The sequence below is a fragment of the Equus caballus genome, chromosome 6, assembly GCF_041296265.1.
Source record: "Equus caballus isolate H_3958 breed thoroughbred chromosome 6, TB-T2T, whole genome shotgun sequence".
NCBI lineage: Eukaryota > Metazoa > Chordata > Mammalia > Perissodactyla > Equidae > Equus > Equus caballus.
Window position 1 is genome coordinate 87,863,304 of NC_091689.1, and position 15,739 is coordinate 87,879,042.

At 58.0% G+C, this 15,739-nt stretch overlaps 2 protein-coding genes and 1 long non-coding RNA gene across 3 annotated transcripts in view; 2 read left to right on the forward strand and 1 right to left on the reverse strand.

The window, feature by feature from the left end:
* On the forward strand, positions 1–6,074 carry NAB2 (NGFI-A binding protein 2). Its single transcript, XM_001488470.7, has 7 exons — positions 1–351; positions 1,783–2,656; positions 3,090–3,223; positions 3,561–3,612; positions 3,706–3,838; positions 4,044–4,235; positions 5,214–6,074. Exons 1-7 carry the CDS (start codon positions 275–277, stop codon positions 5,321–5,323), a joined length of 1,572 nt encoding a protein of 523 aa, XP_001488520.2. The 5' UTR covers positions 1–274; the 3' UTR covers positions 5,324–6,074.
* The window catches only part of STAT6 (signal transducer and activator of transcription 6), a 13,363-nt gene continuing 3,637 nt past the window's right edge, over positions 6,014–15,739 (reverse strand). Inside the window, exons 4-22 of the mRNA XM_005611327.4 lie at positions 15,554–15,637; positions 14,976–15,114; positions 14,805–14,857; positions 14,478–14,626; positions 13,775–13,906; positions 13,460–13,648; positions 13,045–13,132; positions 12,784–12,906; positions 12,119–12,211; positions 11,572–11,778; positions 10,015–10,109; positions 9,783–9,919; positions 9,306–9,452; positions 9,031–9,094; positions 8,814–8,924; positions 8,528–8,620; positions 7,662–7,727; positions 7,427–7,555; positions 6,014–7,336 (exon numbers count right to left, since the gene is read on the reverse strand). Coding sequence (XP_005611384.1) covers positions 7,147–7,336; positions 7,427–7,555; positions 7,662–7,727; positions 8,528–8,620; positions 8,814–8,924; positions 9,031–9,094; positions 9,306–9,452; positions 9,783–9,919; positions 10,015–10,109; positions 11,572–11,778; positions 12,119–12,211; positions 12,784–12,906; positions 13,045–13,132; positions 13,460–13,648; positions 13,775–13,906; positions 14,478–14,626; positions 14,805–14,857; positions 14,976–15,114; positions 15,554–15,637 — 2,289 coding nt within the window. The 3' untranslated portion in view covers positions 6,014–7,146. The remainder of the gene's footprint in view (positions 7,337–7,426; positions 7,556–7,661; positions 7,728–8,527; positions 8,621–8,813; positions 8,925–9,030; positions 9,095–9,305; positions 9,453–9,782; positions 9,920–10,014; positions 10,110–11,571; positions 11,779–12,118; positions 12,212–12,783; positions 12,907–13,044; positions 13,133–13,459; positions 13,649–13,774; positions 13,907–14,477; positions 14,627–14,804; positions 14,858–14,975; positions 15,115–15,553; positions 15,638–15,739) is intronic.
* LOC138924838 (uncharacterized) lies at positions 7,990–12,587 on the forward strand. The gene is made up of 3 exons (XR_011440145.1): positions 7,990–8,127; positions 8,287–8,485; positions 9,612–12,587. It is a non-coding gene; the product is annotated as an uncharacterized lncRNA (long non-coding RNA).

Here is a 15,739-nt window from a genome sequence, read left to right on the forward strand (position 1 = left end):
TGCCCACGCCCTCCGCCCGCCCGGCAGCCAGCGCAGCGCGGGGCCTCGCTCCCCGTGCGTCCTGCGGGGGCGGAGGCGCGGAGAGGCGGCAAGCGCAGCCGGGGAGGGGGGGGCAGAGGCACAGACAGAGGCGCGGAGGCTCGGAGAGAGGAGACGTGGAGGGAGGGACGGAGCCCGGACAGCGGCGGACACGGCGTCGCGCCCCGGGAGGAGCGCAGCGCGCACCAGGCGTCGAGGCACCGACAGGGGCGACCCCGGTGGTCTCCAGCCTTCCATGCACAGAGCGCCCTCCCCCGCAGCCGAGCCAGGCGGAGGGGACAGCGCTCGCCGGACCCCGCAGCCCAGACTCAAGTTAGTGGGCAAAGGGAAGCGGCGGAGAGTGGAGATGGGTGGAGCTGGACTCGGGAAAGGGGTCCGGAGGGCGGAGGTCGAGGAGAGGACCAGGGGAAGCGGGACGGGGGTGGGGGGTGGAGACTGATGGAAAAGGGGGTGCGTCTTCGAATTCGGGGGCCTTGGGAGCAGGCAGGGATCTGTTGTAGCTGGATATGAGAGAACAGTACCTAATTCTCCATCCCCCGTTTCCCCTGTGGGCACGACCTAGCATGTGAGCCCCCTGCAAAGAATGTGGGGGCTCCCGAGCGCCAGGGGAAGCCCTGGAGCTCTAGCTGGCAACGGTGCCGGGGAGGGCCGCTCGGCTGGCTCAGTCTGTCCTTGGCACGGAGCGCGCGGGCCCCGACCCAGGGTCCGGGAGAAGCCGGCGCTTCTAAACCAAGAGCATCAGCAGGGCCGTGGAGAAGCAGGAGATGCCTTAGGTGTCCCTTCCCATTTCTGTACCTTCATCTGTAGCGTGGGGAGGGGAGTTTCGGTGTGCAGCCCCTCCCTCAAGAGGCCTTGAGCCATTCTCCTACTCCACTTGAAAATGCAGATGGAAAATGAGGGAGAGGAGGGTAGGCGGGAGCCCCCGGGCGGTTTTCGCCCACAGACGCTACCACTGTGGGAGTGTGTGTGGGCGGAACGGGCCCCGGAGCAGAACAATTGAGGCACTCCTCCTGAAGGGACGGCCTACCTCCCCGAGCAGGTGGGGAAGGTCACTGGTGGGAGAAGGGCCAACGGAGGGGCATTGGGCAGTTGGAAGGGAGAGGAAGGGAGGTCTCTGGGGAGAGAGCAAGAGTGTGCTAAGAATGCCTAATGCTTGGGAAAAGCTGAGGGGAGTGGAGCGGGGTCCACCCTCACTGAATGGGAAGGGGCCACACCCCCCATCTTTCAACCACATGGGCACAATGCTACCAGGGAGTAAAGCTGGCCAGTTGTGGTCCCAGGTGTCCACTGTGGAGAGGACAGGGGGTCCTACATTCGTCTTAATGTGGGACGTCACCTTGAGTAAGGTTGAGACTGCTGGGTGTTTAGGGTGGAAGATGAGGACTGTTCTGCAGTCCAGCCGTCACAGGGGGGTGCTGCTGGCCTCGGAGCTCCAGGTCTCCTTGCCCCGGGCCAGAAATGTAAAAGCCAAGAATGGGGGTTAAAAGCCTTTGATTTCCACAGAGTCTGGGCTGGCTTTTGGTCCTTCTGGCCAGTCTGGGATGGCACTGGCATGTCTGTGCCTCTGGGCAGTGCTTGATTCTCATAGTCTGTGCTCAGGCCTGGACGCTGGGCAGAGAGGGCATTCAAGAGAGAGAGGAGAAGAGCAGCAGGCAGGAAAGAGAACAATTGTGAGTGCGCATTGGTACCAAGTAGAGGGCCTTGCACTGACTGCCCCCTCTCTCTTGTGTGCCTCCTTCTCAGGCCCAGTGCCCGAGCCATGGCACTGCCTCGGACACTGGGGGAGCTGCAGCTGTACCGGGTCCTGCAGCGCGCCAATCTCCTTTCCTACTATGAGACCTTCATCCAGCAGGGAGGGGACGACGTGCAGCAACTGTGCGAGGCGGGTGAGGAGGAGTTCCTGGAGATCATGGCACTCGTGGGCATGGCCACCAAGCCCCTCCACGTCCGACGCTTGCAGAAGGCACTGAGAGAGTGGGCCACCAATCCAGGGCTCTTCAGCCAGCCAGTGCCTGCTGTGCCCGTCTCCAGCATCCCACTCTTCAAGATCTCTGAGACTGCGGGCACCCGGAAAGGGAGCATGAGCAATGGGCATGGCAGCCCAGGGGAAAAGGCGGGCAGTGCCCGCAGTTTTAGTCCCAAGAGCCCCCTTGAACTTGGAGAGAAGCTGTCACCACTACCTGGGGGACCTGGGGCAGGGGACCCTCGGATCTGGCCAGGCCGGAGCACCCCCGAGTCCGACGTTGGGGCGGGAGGAGAAGAGGAGGCTGGCTCACCCCCCTTCTCTCCACCTGCAGGGGGAGGAGTCCCTGAGGGGACTGGGGCTGGGGGGCTGGCAGCAGCTGGGGCTGGGGGTGGTCCAGATCGACTGGAGCCAGAGATGGTACGCATGGTGGTGGAGAGTGTGGAGAGAATCTTCCGGAGCTTCCCAAGGGGGGATGCTGGGGAGGTAACGTCCTTGCTGAAGCTGAACAAGAAGCTGGCACGGAGCGTGGGGCATATCTTTGAGATGGACGACAATGACAGCCAGAAGGAGGAGGAGATCCGCAAGTACAGCATTATCTATGGCCGCTTCGACTCCAAGCGGCGGGAGGGCAAGCAGCTCAGTCTGCATGAGGTGAGGACTCCAGCCTCCCAGGATTGCTCTTGGCTCCCAGGCCTCAACCTTCTCGCCTCTGAGAATCCTCACACTCCCCAAGTCCATTTCATTGTCCCTTGACCAGGACCCCAGGCCCTGAAGCCCTCCCCCCACACCCTGCGACCCCAGCCACTATAGTGCTATCCTCCTCAACTGAGATACAGACAACAGCCTGGCTTTCCAGCCATGCTGCTCAGGACCACACAGGAGTGGAGCAGGCCCCGGGCATTCCTAGGAAGCTGTGGTGCTGACCTCTGCCTTCTGCCCTCAGAAAGCTCATGCGTAGTGTCAAAACCCAAACTAGCATCTGATGGATAGGCCTCATTTGTCCGCTGGTGAAGGGCTGAGGGGAGGTCTGAGCAAGGCAGTGAGAGAGTTGGGATTCTGACTGCTCTGGTGGTCCTCTCTGCAGCTGACCATCAACGAGGCTGCTGCCCAGTTCTGCATGAGGGACAACACGCTTTTACTGCGGAGAGTGGAGCTCTTCTCCCTGTCACGCCAAGTGGCCCGAGAGAGTACCTACCTGTCCTCCTTGAAGGGCTCCAGGTAAGACTCTTTTCTCCAGGTCTCTCCTAGATTGGAATCCAGCCAAAGAGTGGGTCACGTCCTAACTTCCAGTCCAGATGCCTCTAGGTCTGCTTCCCACCCACCTGCATGTCCTGCTTTTGGCCAAGTCCACTTGTGTGCAGTCTGGCCCCTCCTCACATCCATCCCAGGCCCCCTGTGAGCCCCCCTCAACAATAGTACCTGAGCTAGAGACTCTTGCACAGCCAGCTGCTTTCCAGAGTCTTGAAATAATGCATGCCTTTCCCCAGATTCTGTGCCCTGTGTATCATGTGTCCCTCCCCAGCCTCACCCTCCTTATTCCTCTTCATCTTTGCAGACTCCACCCGGAAGAATTGGGAGGCCCCCCACTGAAGAAGCTGAAACAGGAGGTAGGTTTTCCAGGGTGCATGTAGGGAGTTAGGGCAACTTCCCCAACCCCCTCCCCTGCCAGGCCCTCATTTCCCCATTTGGGGCATCCACAGGTCGGAGAGCAAAGTCACTCCGAAATCCAGCAGCCTCCCCCAGGCCCTGAGTCCTATGCACCCCCATATCGCCCCAGCCTGGAGGAGGACAGTGCCAGCCTCTCCGGGGAGAGTCTAGATGGACACTTGCAGGGTGAGTGTGCATAAGAACACTTCTGTCCTCACTGGGGGGCGGCGGGGATGGGAGGAGGGAGCCAGGAGGCAACTGCCTGGAACAGGGTTGGGAGGCCTGGCTGGATGGGGGCAAAAGGGCCTGGGCCCACGGGTCTGCCTGTGTGGTTGAGGGTGGGGGTTCCCTTGACTACAGTCCCTTACCTGACCCGTCCCCATGCCCACAGCTGTGGGGTCATGCCCAAGGCTGACGCCGCCCCCTGCTGACCTGCCTCTGGCATTGCCAGCCCATGGGCTGTGGAGCCGCCACATCCTGCAGCAGACACTGATGGATGAGGGGCTGCGGCTAGCCCGCCTCGTCTCCCACGACCGTGTGGGCCGCCTCAGCCCCTGTGTGCCTGCGAAGCCGCCTCTCGCAGGTGAGGCAGCCAGCAGTGCTGTCCCCAAGCACCCCGCCACCGAGGCCCCACATGGCAATCCTGGTGTCCTGGAGCCAGATGGGGGGAAGAGGGATGTAGTCGCCGGAGAGGGCAGTAGGATGGTTGGGTTCCAGCCTTAGGTTGAGGAGAGGAAGACCCTGCAGGGCTGTTCCCACTGGGGAGGGTCTGACCCTAGTGGAGATCTGTGAAGGGGGAGCAGAAAAACAAAATGGGGGACAAAAGGGAGCAGGAAGGAGGGTCACCAGGAAGGGAAGCTTGAACGGAACTTCCACCAATGCAGGAGGTGGAGCAGGCTAGGAGTTGGGGTGCAGTTGTCCAGCTTGGAAGTGGAGGAGCCCAAAGGGGGATGCTTTGTGTGTGGATGGTGGCAGGGGGAGTAGGCCGGCAGAGGGCCGGGCAGCGGCTGGGCTGAGCGTGACGCAGCAGACAAAGCCACCAACCCTGGCTTGGTATTTTTAAACTGTGCGTGGGTGGGGAGTGGGGGCGGGGACTGGAAGGGGGGGCTCTTCTTGGGGGAGGAGCCAGGAGGCTGGTTTCCTGTGTTCCCCCTGATTTGGCTTCTAAGAAACTTGGGGGGCTTGGTAGGGTGGGTGGGGCTTGGGTGGGGGCCAGGGTTGAGTGGGGGTGGCAGAGCCTGGGAAGGGGGGTGGGAGAGAGGTCAGAGCCAAGCCACCCCCACAGCTCCTGACAGAACCAGAAATTCCTGCAGAACGGAGGCGGGAGAGACAGAGCGAGCGAGACACATGCAGAGACAGAGAGCTACACACAGCCAGAAAGGGGAGCAGGGCACACACACTTGGGTATGGACCCCCCCCACACACACAAGGCGGGCAGGAGGCAGTAATTCAAGAAATCAAGCTCGTCTTCCCAGCCTCCTCTGTCCCTGCCTCTCTCCTCAATCACTTCTTTCTGCAGTACCCACCGCATAGCTTCCTAACCTGTCCCTTCTCCCTGCAGAGTTCGAGGAAGGGCTTCTGGACCGGTGCCCTGCCCCAGGACCGCATCCCGCTCTGGTGGAAGGTCGCAGGAGCAGTGTGAAAGTGGAGGCTGAGGCCAGCCGGCAGTGAGGGGTGGACTGGTGTCCTCAGACCCAGGACCCTGGACTTCTGCCTCATACAGACCCCTACACTCTCTGTCCCTGGCAGCCAGTCACAATCCTGGATCCTTCCGCGGCCCTTCTCCTGCCTCCCCACCTGCTCCATGGGCATAGAACTATGGGGCTTCAAGCAATAACAAGCAGGGGCCTGGCGAGAGGACACGAGGGTGCGTGGTGCCCCCTCAGCCTTGCCCAGTGCAAGGGGGCAAGGACTCTGCCTCCAGGGCCTTTGGGGTTCTCCCCTCACACAACACACTCCCTTTCTTTCTAGTTTGAACCAGTGGTGTGAACAGTTGGACTCGGTTTGGACATGGGGGGAAAGGGGACTTCCCTGGGAAGGTCCAGCAGCTAAAAATGAAAACGTTTCCCCCAGAACTGGGGGCCTGGGAACACTGGACCTGCTCCTCCTCCCCGCCACTCCCCCATTTTTGTGCTTCTAGTTTGTTTCTTTAATTTAACAAGTGCTGCGGTTTGCCCACCCGTCCCCATCTTTCCCCAAAGTCCTCAGCAATTCTTTGCTTCCTGCCCTCTCTGGGGGGTGTGGATGTGGGGTCCCCTTCACCTGCCCCCTCGGGAGCCCTGGGTTGGACTCAGGGTCTCTCTCAGCTGGGGGCTGGACCACAGCACCTGTCTGAGCAGTTAGAGCATCTTTCTTTTCAGATTGTGTACAGTAGATTATTTATTTTGTTATTTTGGAATAAAATTTATTTTATGGCTTAGGATCTATGACCCCCCAAGAGGGAGAAAGAGTGGCATGGGATGGGGGAGTGGAGGGCAGCTGGCAGTGGGTGGGAAAGTAGAAAAGCAGGGGGTCGGTCCCCTTAATACACGGAGAGAACCACACATGTGGGCCTGGGACCCAGACTCTCACCCCCTGCTTCTGGGCAGGATGGGCAGTGTTGAGCCACCGAAGTTACAGCCATATGCAGATGTCACAGCCACATAGACCCTCCTGTGCTCAGTCATACTCAAAGCTGAGTACATTTGGGTTAACATACATCAGAGAGGCCAGCACACTCGCTGCTGTCTTTTGTGCAGTGTCTCACTCTTCCAAACTTGGGTTGTCACACAGGCAAATCAGATACATCTTCTGTGTGGCCACACAATTAACACGTGACATCTATAGATTAACATGTCTCAGGTACACACACTTTCACACAGCTATACGGGAAGAAACAGCCCTTGTACTTTCACACAATCTCATACGCATCACTGAAAGCTTCCATATGACAGGAATTTGGGCTGTTTGGGATTTGTTTTTTAACCTGAGCAAAATCCACATCATTAACAGAACGTACAGACCTCTTGTCTCCTCCCACCCAGGGTCTCCTGAACCGCTTCCCCATCCCCCCGGGCTGGAACCCAAGCCCATCGCTCCATCCCCAGCCTCTAGTGCAAGTGTGTGCACGTGTCTGCGTGTTACTACATGTGCATCCTGGACCCTGGCTTGGGATGGGTGGAGAAGCTCTCCATGCCCTAACCTGTGTTTGCCCAGCCCCCTTCCTGCTCAGCCCCATCTCCCAAGGAGAGCTGTGTGTGTGCATTGTGTGTGTGCAGGCGTGTTGAGGCGTGTCTCACTTTGGAACCTGAAGGGGTGTGTGGTAGGAGGGGAAGGAGTGGATAGGCTCCACCCACTGCATTCTCCTGGCAAAGTCTCTTCCTCCTGACCAGGGAGTAGGTGGGGATAGGAGGACACGCTCCCCATCTGCTGCTTGGCAGGAGCATGGGCAGGTGTCCAGAGCAGGTCCGTGGGGGTAGAAGAGCTGTCTCTCTGGGCTCCCTCTCCAGCTGGGATCACCAACTGGGGTTGGCCCTTAGGTCCAGGTGGGACATTGAGATCCCAGACTGCCCATAGGGAGAAGGCTGCAGGAGGGGCTGGGCTCCTAAGGACCCTCCCCCTGACTCCCCTTGCCCTTCCAGGAGAAGCTTGGTGAGGTCCTGTTCAGTGGGCGGCAGCAAGGGTGGGAACATGTCTTCACTGACCCTGCAAGGAGGAAGGGGAAGCAGTGAGATAGGGATGGTGCCCACTTCTCTACCCCCACCCAGCCCCTACCCCAGGCTGCCCGCCACTCACCAGGTGCCCTGAGGGAACCCTCCCACCGGCTGGCTCAGGCAGCTCTCTTCTGCCATGGTCACGTCTGAGCAGAGAAGGGGCTCAGGGCTGGACACGGCATGCTCCTGAGGCTGGCATGGCAGCAGGCCCCTACCGGGACCAGAAAGGTAAATAAGATGTGGAGGACGCAGGGGTGAGGCTGGGAGTGAATGGGTAGCATGGGATCAGAACGGGGTTTTCACTCATTGTCACTCACTGGGGGTGAGGTTGGTCAAAGGGCAGGCTCATCTGGCTCAGAGTGGGGGGCATCGGCAGGTGAGGTCTGGAAGCAGGAAGGAGGGCACAATCAGAGAAGGGAGGGCTGGGCAAGGGCAAGGGTTTGCCAAGTCTAGACCCCTGAGGGAGGAAACAGAATTTCGGCTCCTCGCCCTGACTGCATAGCCTTGATCTCTAAGCTTTGAGCTCTGTCTGCTCATTTGTAAAATGTGTGCTGGGGCCTGGAGGGGTGGGGGGAAGAGCGGAGGCCGGATTAGCTTATTTCATTTCTGATGTTTCTTTGGACTCTGAACTTTGGTGGTTCTCAGTCCTCCAGTCCCCACCCCCACCTCAGCTCCTGGGATGAGAGAGGTCACGCCTTGACACCTGAGTGTTACCTGGAGAACAAAAATGTCTAGGCCACTTCCAAGCCAAAACAGATGAATAAATAAAAATCAAGACAGCAGGTAAGTGACAGTGGATTTCAGGGGCGGGAGAGAGAATACTAATGCTTACACAGCTCTTGCTGTGAGCCAGGTTCTATGCTCAGCTTTACACATATTGTTAACTCATTCAACCTTCACAATAATCCTGTGAAGAAGGTATTATTATTCCCCATTTTGCAGCTGAGGCACCAGACTTGGGTAACTTGCCAGCAGTCAGGAAATGGTGGAGCTGCAATGGGAACCTGGGAAGTCTGGATCTTAACCACTCACTCCTCAATGGAGTGGACAGCAGAGAAAAAGGAAGGGTCTCAGCTTTCTGCCCCCCCGCCTTCTCACAGAAGAGCCTCTCCTAACGATACAAATGCCCATCCCCTTGCAGGTGGGTATCCTCCCCGCCATCCCCAAGACGTTTTTCACTTACTCCGGGAAGGCTGGCAACACACTGACTGATTCTTCCCGGGAGAGGCCTTGATATGAGGGCATGGAGTGGGAGTGTGGTGGGTACACTTGGGGCCTAGGGAAAGAAAGCAGACCCCCTGAGGCCAGCCCTTCTCCTGGACACCCCCAGTGCCTGCCTCAGGATGGGTAATTCCTTTCACGGAAAGGAAGATTCCCCAAGTTAGCCCCCAGTGCCAGCTCTCCCAGCTGCCCCTGCTGAAAGCCCACCTGCATAGATCACTCCCATTCCTGCCCCTCAAGTTCCTTACACCATGTCTGGGCCAAGCTGCATGTTCATGGAGGAGTCAGGGGCCATCCCAAGGTCATAAGTGGGCATCATGGTAGGCATTTGGGGCTCTGGGGTGGGAAGTGGCTGGTCCCTGGAGGAGGGAAGGAGGCATGTGTGACTGACCAAGGGTTGATGCCACCACCCCTTCCTGCAAGTAAGTACTAGGCCCCACCCACCATCCACATCACCACACTCACCTTTCCACAGTCATCTTGATGGTAGCTGGGACATAACCCCTGCCATCCTTACCCATCTGTTCAGCTGTTGGGGAGAAAAGGAGAGCCATGGACGACTCCAGGGTTAGGAGGGGAGGAAAGTGGAAAAGAAGGGCAGGGCTGGTGGGCAGGTAGGAGAAGTGGGGCTATGAAAATAGAGAAGTCAGGGATAACACACAGTGGGCAGGGAAGGGGGCAACTGGGAGCAGGGAGAAGGTGGGCAACAGGAAAGAGTCAGAACTGCAGCTCCAGCTCACGCTTGTAGTGACTCCGGAAAGCCTCATCCTTGGGTTTCTTAGGGTAGAGGTTTTTGAGCTGAGCAAGGTCCCGGATTCGGTCCCCCAGTGAGCGAATGGACAGGTCTTTGGCAGAGAAGGGCTGGATGTTCTCTATCTGTGAGGAGCCTACAATAGGAATGAAGCCCTGAGTCCCCTCTATCCAGACTTTCTTCTCCTTCCCCAGCCCCCACCACAGGATTCATTCTCAATCTACCATGGCAAGGGGGAGAGGACCTGGGGTGGGGGTCCTGAGGGAGGGAGAACCACCAGTCTCCCTTCCCACAGAGCTCACAGTGAGAAGGTGGAAGTTTAGACCACAGAAGGAAGGAGTTGGACCTAAGGAAGAACTTCCTGAAGATCAGAGTTGGCATCAAGGAAGGCCGGGACACTTCCTTCCCAGAAGAAACCCCACAGGGCCCAGGCACAGAGGCAGAAGCCTGGCTGGGGTGACCTCACCGTCCTGGCCCCGGATGACGTGGGCAATGGTGATGCCCCCAATCTCTGAGTCGCTGAAGCGAAGGAGGAACGTTCCATCAGGCTCATTGAGAAGGAGGCTAGTGACGTACTGTTTGCTGATGAAGCCAATGATCAACCTGGCCAGGAGAAGGAGAGGAGGATGGAGGTGGGGGCACTGGGTGTGGAGAGGGAGCTGGAGGTGCAACTGCTCAGGCCTGGGGCAGGAACTCACCGATCTGACCAGTAGCTCCGGAGACAGCGTTTGGTGAGGTCCAGGACACCATCGAACCACTGCCAAAAGGTGAAGCCACGACCCAGCAGGATCTCCTGTCGGGGGGAGGAGAGAGCTGGTGTGAGCACGGAAGGGCCAGATGCTGGAGAAGCCTGGTTAGGGCAGGCACTGGGCTGTGAGTGCTCACATGACAGTCACAGGGCTGAGGGACCAAACTGGACCTGAGACCCCATCAACAACAATAACCAACACTCAGGCTGACCATGTGCCAGGTACTATTCCAAGTCCTTTCTGTGAATTAACCTTTTTTTTTCTTTTTTTAAAGATTTTATTTTTCCCCCAAAGCCTCCCAGTACATAGCCACGTATTTTCAGTTGTGGGTCCCTCTAGTTGTGGCATGTAGGATGCCACCTCAGCGTGGCCTGATGAGTGGTGCCATGTCCACACCCAGGATCCGAACTGGTGAAACCCTGGGCTGCCGAAGCAGAGCTCGCGAACTTAACCACTCGGCCACAGAGCCAGCCCCAATTAGCTAATCTTTATAAGCCTATGGAGGCAGGTCCTATAACTATCCCATCTTACAGATGAAGAAATGGAAGCTTAGAAAGGTCCAATAACTCGCCCAGGTCCACACAGCTGGTGAGAGGCAGAGCTGGGATTCAGCCCAGGAAGTCTGGGCTGGGGCCCCTCATAACCACTGTGCTCCACCGCTTCCCCAGTGAGGCCTGGCGGAAGTGGAGTCCAGAGAAGGCAGCTTGCTGGGTGTGGGTGTCCTGCTCCCTTTGTTAACACATCCTCTGGTCGTGTGGGCTTTTCTTTCTTCCTTTTTTTTCCTAAGCGATCAGTACGTAACTGCGTTTACCCAGCTGGTTGTCAACCAGGACACTCAGATCTCCTTTTTCCCCTGTTCTTGTAACAGACCTAGTCCTGAACCACCTTGTTTTGCAGCCAGAAAAATGTTGTGGCTGAGAACAAGTCAGAAATATGGGGTTCCATCCCAGCCACGCCACTCACCTGCTGTGAGGCCTTGGACAAACTACTTAACCTCTCTGAGTATCAGGTTCTTCATCTGTGACATGGGGATGATAACAGTACTTATCTCAAAGGGATATTGGGAGGATTGAATGAGATAACACACAGAAAGTGCTAAGCACAGTGCCTGGCATATCGTCAACCGTCAGCTCATGGTAGCTGGTATTTCTGCATATGCCCCTGTGGAACTGCATTCCGGTCTTTGCAGTGGGAACTATCTTCCCAATGGGTCAAAGTCATTCTGAATCACAACTGTGTACACATACCATCCGGGTAAGTCATGCAAGTCACTGGTAAAGAGGAAGGACAGAGGGCGCCCAGACCAAAACCTGAGAGGTACCAGAGAACACATCCTCCGGGCTGACTCCCCGAGCTGAGGGATTTTCCTGCCTGGGCCATGACAGAGGCATGATGGGGCATTGTCAAGATCCCAGCATTCGGTCCCTGGGCAGAGGTTGGGGAGGCTCCGAGTGCCCCAGGGATGAAGAGCTTGGGGGTGGGAAGTCTGAAGGGCAGGGGAATGACCTTGTTGAACTGTGACCAGGACACAGAACGGTGCTGGAAGGCCTCTGTGCTGAGGCTGTTGTCGTTGAAGATCTTCTGGGCCAGAAAGAGGAAGTGCTCTGGGAGCAGCCCCCGGTTGGTCCCCACCTCAGCCATGAACTTGAGGTTCAGAGTTTCACACATCTTCTCCCAGGGCACACGCTCAGCCACCACAAAGGGCACACGGTCCTGGGCGCAAGAGGGAAGCAGAGGGCACCTCAGGTTATCATCCCCATTCTTTCTCAGGAGGACCTTCGTCCTCCCCACCTCCCCAAGGCTGCCCCTCCTCAGCGTTTGTCCCCTGGGCTTGCTCAGAAAGGCAGAGCTTTTCCAACCGCAGTTTAGGGTGTTATGGCATGATAGTTGTTAAGACTGACTGGAAAAGAGGTCAGAAGTACAAAAGCAGATCCATGAGAAAGAGTTAAGGTCACCCTCATTTGAAACACCTGCCACCCCAGCAGCCTGCACCCCATCCTTCCTGTTAGAGCTCCCCCCACCCCCATCCCCCCTACTCCAGGTCTTCCCTCACCATCTCCGAGAAGGCATTGTCCCACAAGATGGTGGCTTTGGCATTGTTGTCTTGGTTGCCATGGACGATGACAACCAGGGGCAGAGACAGAGCCTGAAGGGGGTGAGAAAGGGGACAGAGGCCTTGCTCAGGGGGCTGGCCCTGAGGGGGCAAGGAGGCTCTTGCAATCACACAACAGAGTTCTTGGTATGTTATCAGACACTTTCCAAAGCTCAGTCAGGGCCTTACTGTAGAGAAGTGGTTATGAGTCAGTGCCGGGGAGCCAGACCTCAGATTCCAAACGTCAGTTCCAACGCTCAGAGGCTGTATGACCTGGGCAAATTACTTAATCTCTCTGTGTCTCAATGTCCTCATCTGTAAAATGAGGCTGATAATAATACCACTTCATCATGTTATTGTGAAAACTCTGTGTGTGTGTGTGTCACTTAAAACAGTGCCCTGGTCTATAAAACGTGTGTCATAAGTGCTATTTGCTACTACACTATTATTCCCTGGCATGAGCGCTCCGTGTTCTGGCTCCTCCCCACTCACCCTGGCCCCCGTGTACATAAATCCCAGACACCCAGGGGACGGGGCAGTCATGGGGCATGAGGATCCCGGCCCCAGTATGTGGCGTGGAGGGGGCCTGGGGCCCCAGATTGGGCAGGGCTGTGACCTCAGTTCACCTGGAGCTGAATGTGGAGTTTGTTGGGGCCGAGCGCGAAGCTGGTGGAGAAGAGCACTGCACACTTCTCCTCAGTGACAGACTCCGTGCCCTTCCGCTCACACCGCTTGATTTTCTTCAGAAGCTGTGGGGTGGGGGGACGGAGAGGAGGGGTGAATGCAGAGACTGCTTCTCCTGGCCTCCTGACCCCTTCTCCAGGGTGAGTCCCAAAGTCTGAGGACCCCCGCCCCCCCTCCCCGCCCACTGCTCCCTGAAATCTGACCAGGTTCTTGAACAGGGCAGAGCAGCAGTTCCCAGGAATGCTGTTCTCCAGGGGCACAGTGTTGTTGATGATTTCCCCACTGCTTTCTCTGCCAGGGGAGGTCAGAGAGGGAGCTGCTCAGCCCATGGGGGCCAAGTGTCCAGAGGAGCCAGAGGGCACGGGTGAATGGCATGGACTGCTGGCCCCAAATCTCCATCTCCCCGCTTGGGTTCTTAAGGGAGGAGTCCCCCTCTTGGCCAAATCCTGACACTCCCATCCTATTCCAGCACTGATGGGTTCCCCCCTTCCTTTGCCTTGACCATTCAGGTCCCACATCCCATGGCCCTCCCTCCCCATCGCCTGCTCTTTGTGGGGCCCAGCCCCCAGACTCCTTTGGCCTCCACCACCCCAACAGGCCTTCTCCAGCCCAGCTTACGTGCCAGCCCCAGGCCCCTGGGGCATGCTCAGCTCCCTCGCCTGCTTCTCAGTCACCATGTCGGCCCTGACCACCGGAGGTTTGGCCGGGGCCCCCAGGAACCGTAGACCCAGCAGGAATCGAACCCCGGCCTGGAACTTGGTCTGAGTCTTCAGAACCTGGGGGGGCTGCTTCTCCACCAGGAAAGAGCTGGGAGGAGCAAGGAGGACACAAGGGGAGTCAGTGGCTGGGTTCCTCCTTGTGCCCTCCCCACAAGTCCGCTCTCTTCCTTGGTGGGGTCTGCCCTAGACCAGGCTGGGGGCCCCCCGGGCGTACCTGGTAACGAGGGTTCGCAGGACTTCCTCTAGCCGGCTAATCAGCACTGCCCGGGTCTTGGGCTCAAGCTCCCCACCAGCTGCCCCCACTTCCTGCTGCAGCTGGGAATAAATGTCCACCAGGCTCTCACACCTGGGGCCAGGACAGTGGTCAGGGGGCACAGCATTCAGGCTGCCTGCTGCGGCCCAGACCCCTTTCCCCTAAACCCAGGAAGAAAGCAGGAGAGCGTGTGTGGAGGGCTGGCATGGGCAGTGGGTGTGGCTGCACGGCACCTGAGCCGAAGGGTTATGGGGGGTGGGAGGGAGGCTCCTTCTCAGTGCCTGGACCCTTGTGGAAACCCAGCTGGCTTTGCCTCAGGGCTCTGGTGCCCAGGTCCGCTGCTAGCACTTATGTATGGTGCTTTGGCGCAAATTGAAAGGGGCGCCACCCACTAGACTAAATGGAAAAAGGCTTCCCATGCCTGGGGACATGGGGCTTGAAGAGAAAAGCACGGGTTGGATGAACGCCCGCTTGTGCTCCCTCGGCGGCGGCGGGGCGTACTTACACAGGAGACAACCTGAGCAGGAACTGGCTCCTCTGAGCCTCGGCCCCCTCCAAGGCCCTCTTGCCTGGCTTTTTCTCTCTCCTGTCTGTGGGGCCTCCAGCAGGGAGTGCAGGTGCCCACCCTCAGCCCACCCCGCTTCCCCGTGGACCCTGCCCCAACCTCTCCTGTAGTGAGGCCAGGCTCTCCTCGAAGGGGGCGCCATTCCCTGCCAGCTGCTGCTGCCGCTTCCAAATCTGGATCCTCTTCAGCACCAGGGCCTGGGCAGCCTCTAGCTCGGCGACAGCCTCCTGCAGCAATGTAGCCAGGGCCTGCGGGCAGGGAGGGCCTGAGCCAGGGCCATACACCGCCTCCTTCCCCAGGACTCTCTTTCTCACCTGACCCCTCCTCAGTCTGTGTCTCTCTGAGGCCCAATCTCCAACCCTCCACAGATTTGAGATCCCTCAGAGATTGCACCGTTTCATCTCCATTTCTCAGGCCACTACTCACCTCACTTGGCCCAGACCCGTTGGCAGGAGTTTCTATCAAGCTGTGCAGAGACACTGAGGGCAGGGGCAGAAATCAGGGGTGCAGATAAATTTGAGGTTCAGCCAAGAGTGAGATCCAAGAGGCGATCACACTCCCTGGAATCCTCTGAGGGCTCCCGGCCCAGGCTCCCACCTTGGCCAGCCTCAGCGCCCTGCTTCAGGGCTTCTCGGAGAAGGCGGGTTTCGCCCACTCGGTGCTGCAGCCTCCGCAGAACTGTGTTAAACTTGAGTTCCTCCTGCTTCCGGTGGAAGGGCATCGGCAGGTGGTGGAACTGCACAGGACGGAGAGATGCCATGAGATAAGACACTCTGCCCATCCCTCTACACCTGGCCTCTACTCCCTAAAGGGGTGCCTCCTGCCATCTCAGCATCAGCGGAGACAGGGCACTTCCCTTCTCTAGCTCCCCTCTCCCCCTTGACAGTTCTTCCTGACCTTTGGGAATCTCCTGGGGATAAGACCTCTCTTGTGGCAGAATCAGCTCCTTACCACTTGCTCGCTCCTCCCCAGGCCTCACTACCCTCAGTCCCTCATTTGAAGCTTTCCTGAGCTAGGCTTGGGGTTTACTCTGACCCCAGGAACTTCCTTTGGTCATCCTGGGCCTAAAACACTGAGCCTTTCCTAAAGTTCAAATTCCTTTTAGAAGGAATTCTCATGGCTCAGGTTAAAGTCCCAGTGAGTTGAGCTGGAGTGGGAGGTGGGTATCACAATACCTGTTCCATAACAGCTTTTCTCTCCCCTTGAAGTATGTGTTTGAAAGTGGCCACCAGCTTCAGGGGGTCCCTCTGATATATGCTCTATAGAAATGAAGGGTGATGGACAGGGTTAGCCTGGCTCTTAGCCATGTCATTCTCCCCATCCAGTCTCCCCCATTCGCACACGCACTAAAAGGCAGCACA

Excerpts from the sequence above, each read along its gene's own strand:
- NAB2 (XM_001488470.7), top strand. The coding sequence starts at position 275 with ATGCACAGAGCGCCCTCCCCCGCAGCCGAGCCAGGCGGAGGGGACAGC. Across the intron at positions 2,657-3,089 it reads AGCAGCTCAGTCTGCATGAG|CTGACCATCAACGAGGCTGC; the intron begins GTGAGGACTCCA and ends TCCTCTCTGCAG. Across the intron at positions 3,839-4,043 it reads TCTAGATGGACACTTGCAGG|CTGTGGGGTCATGCCCAAGG; the intron begins GTGAGTGTGCAT and ends CCATGCCCACAG.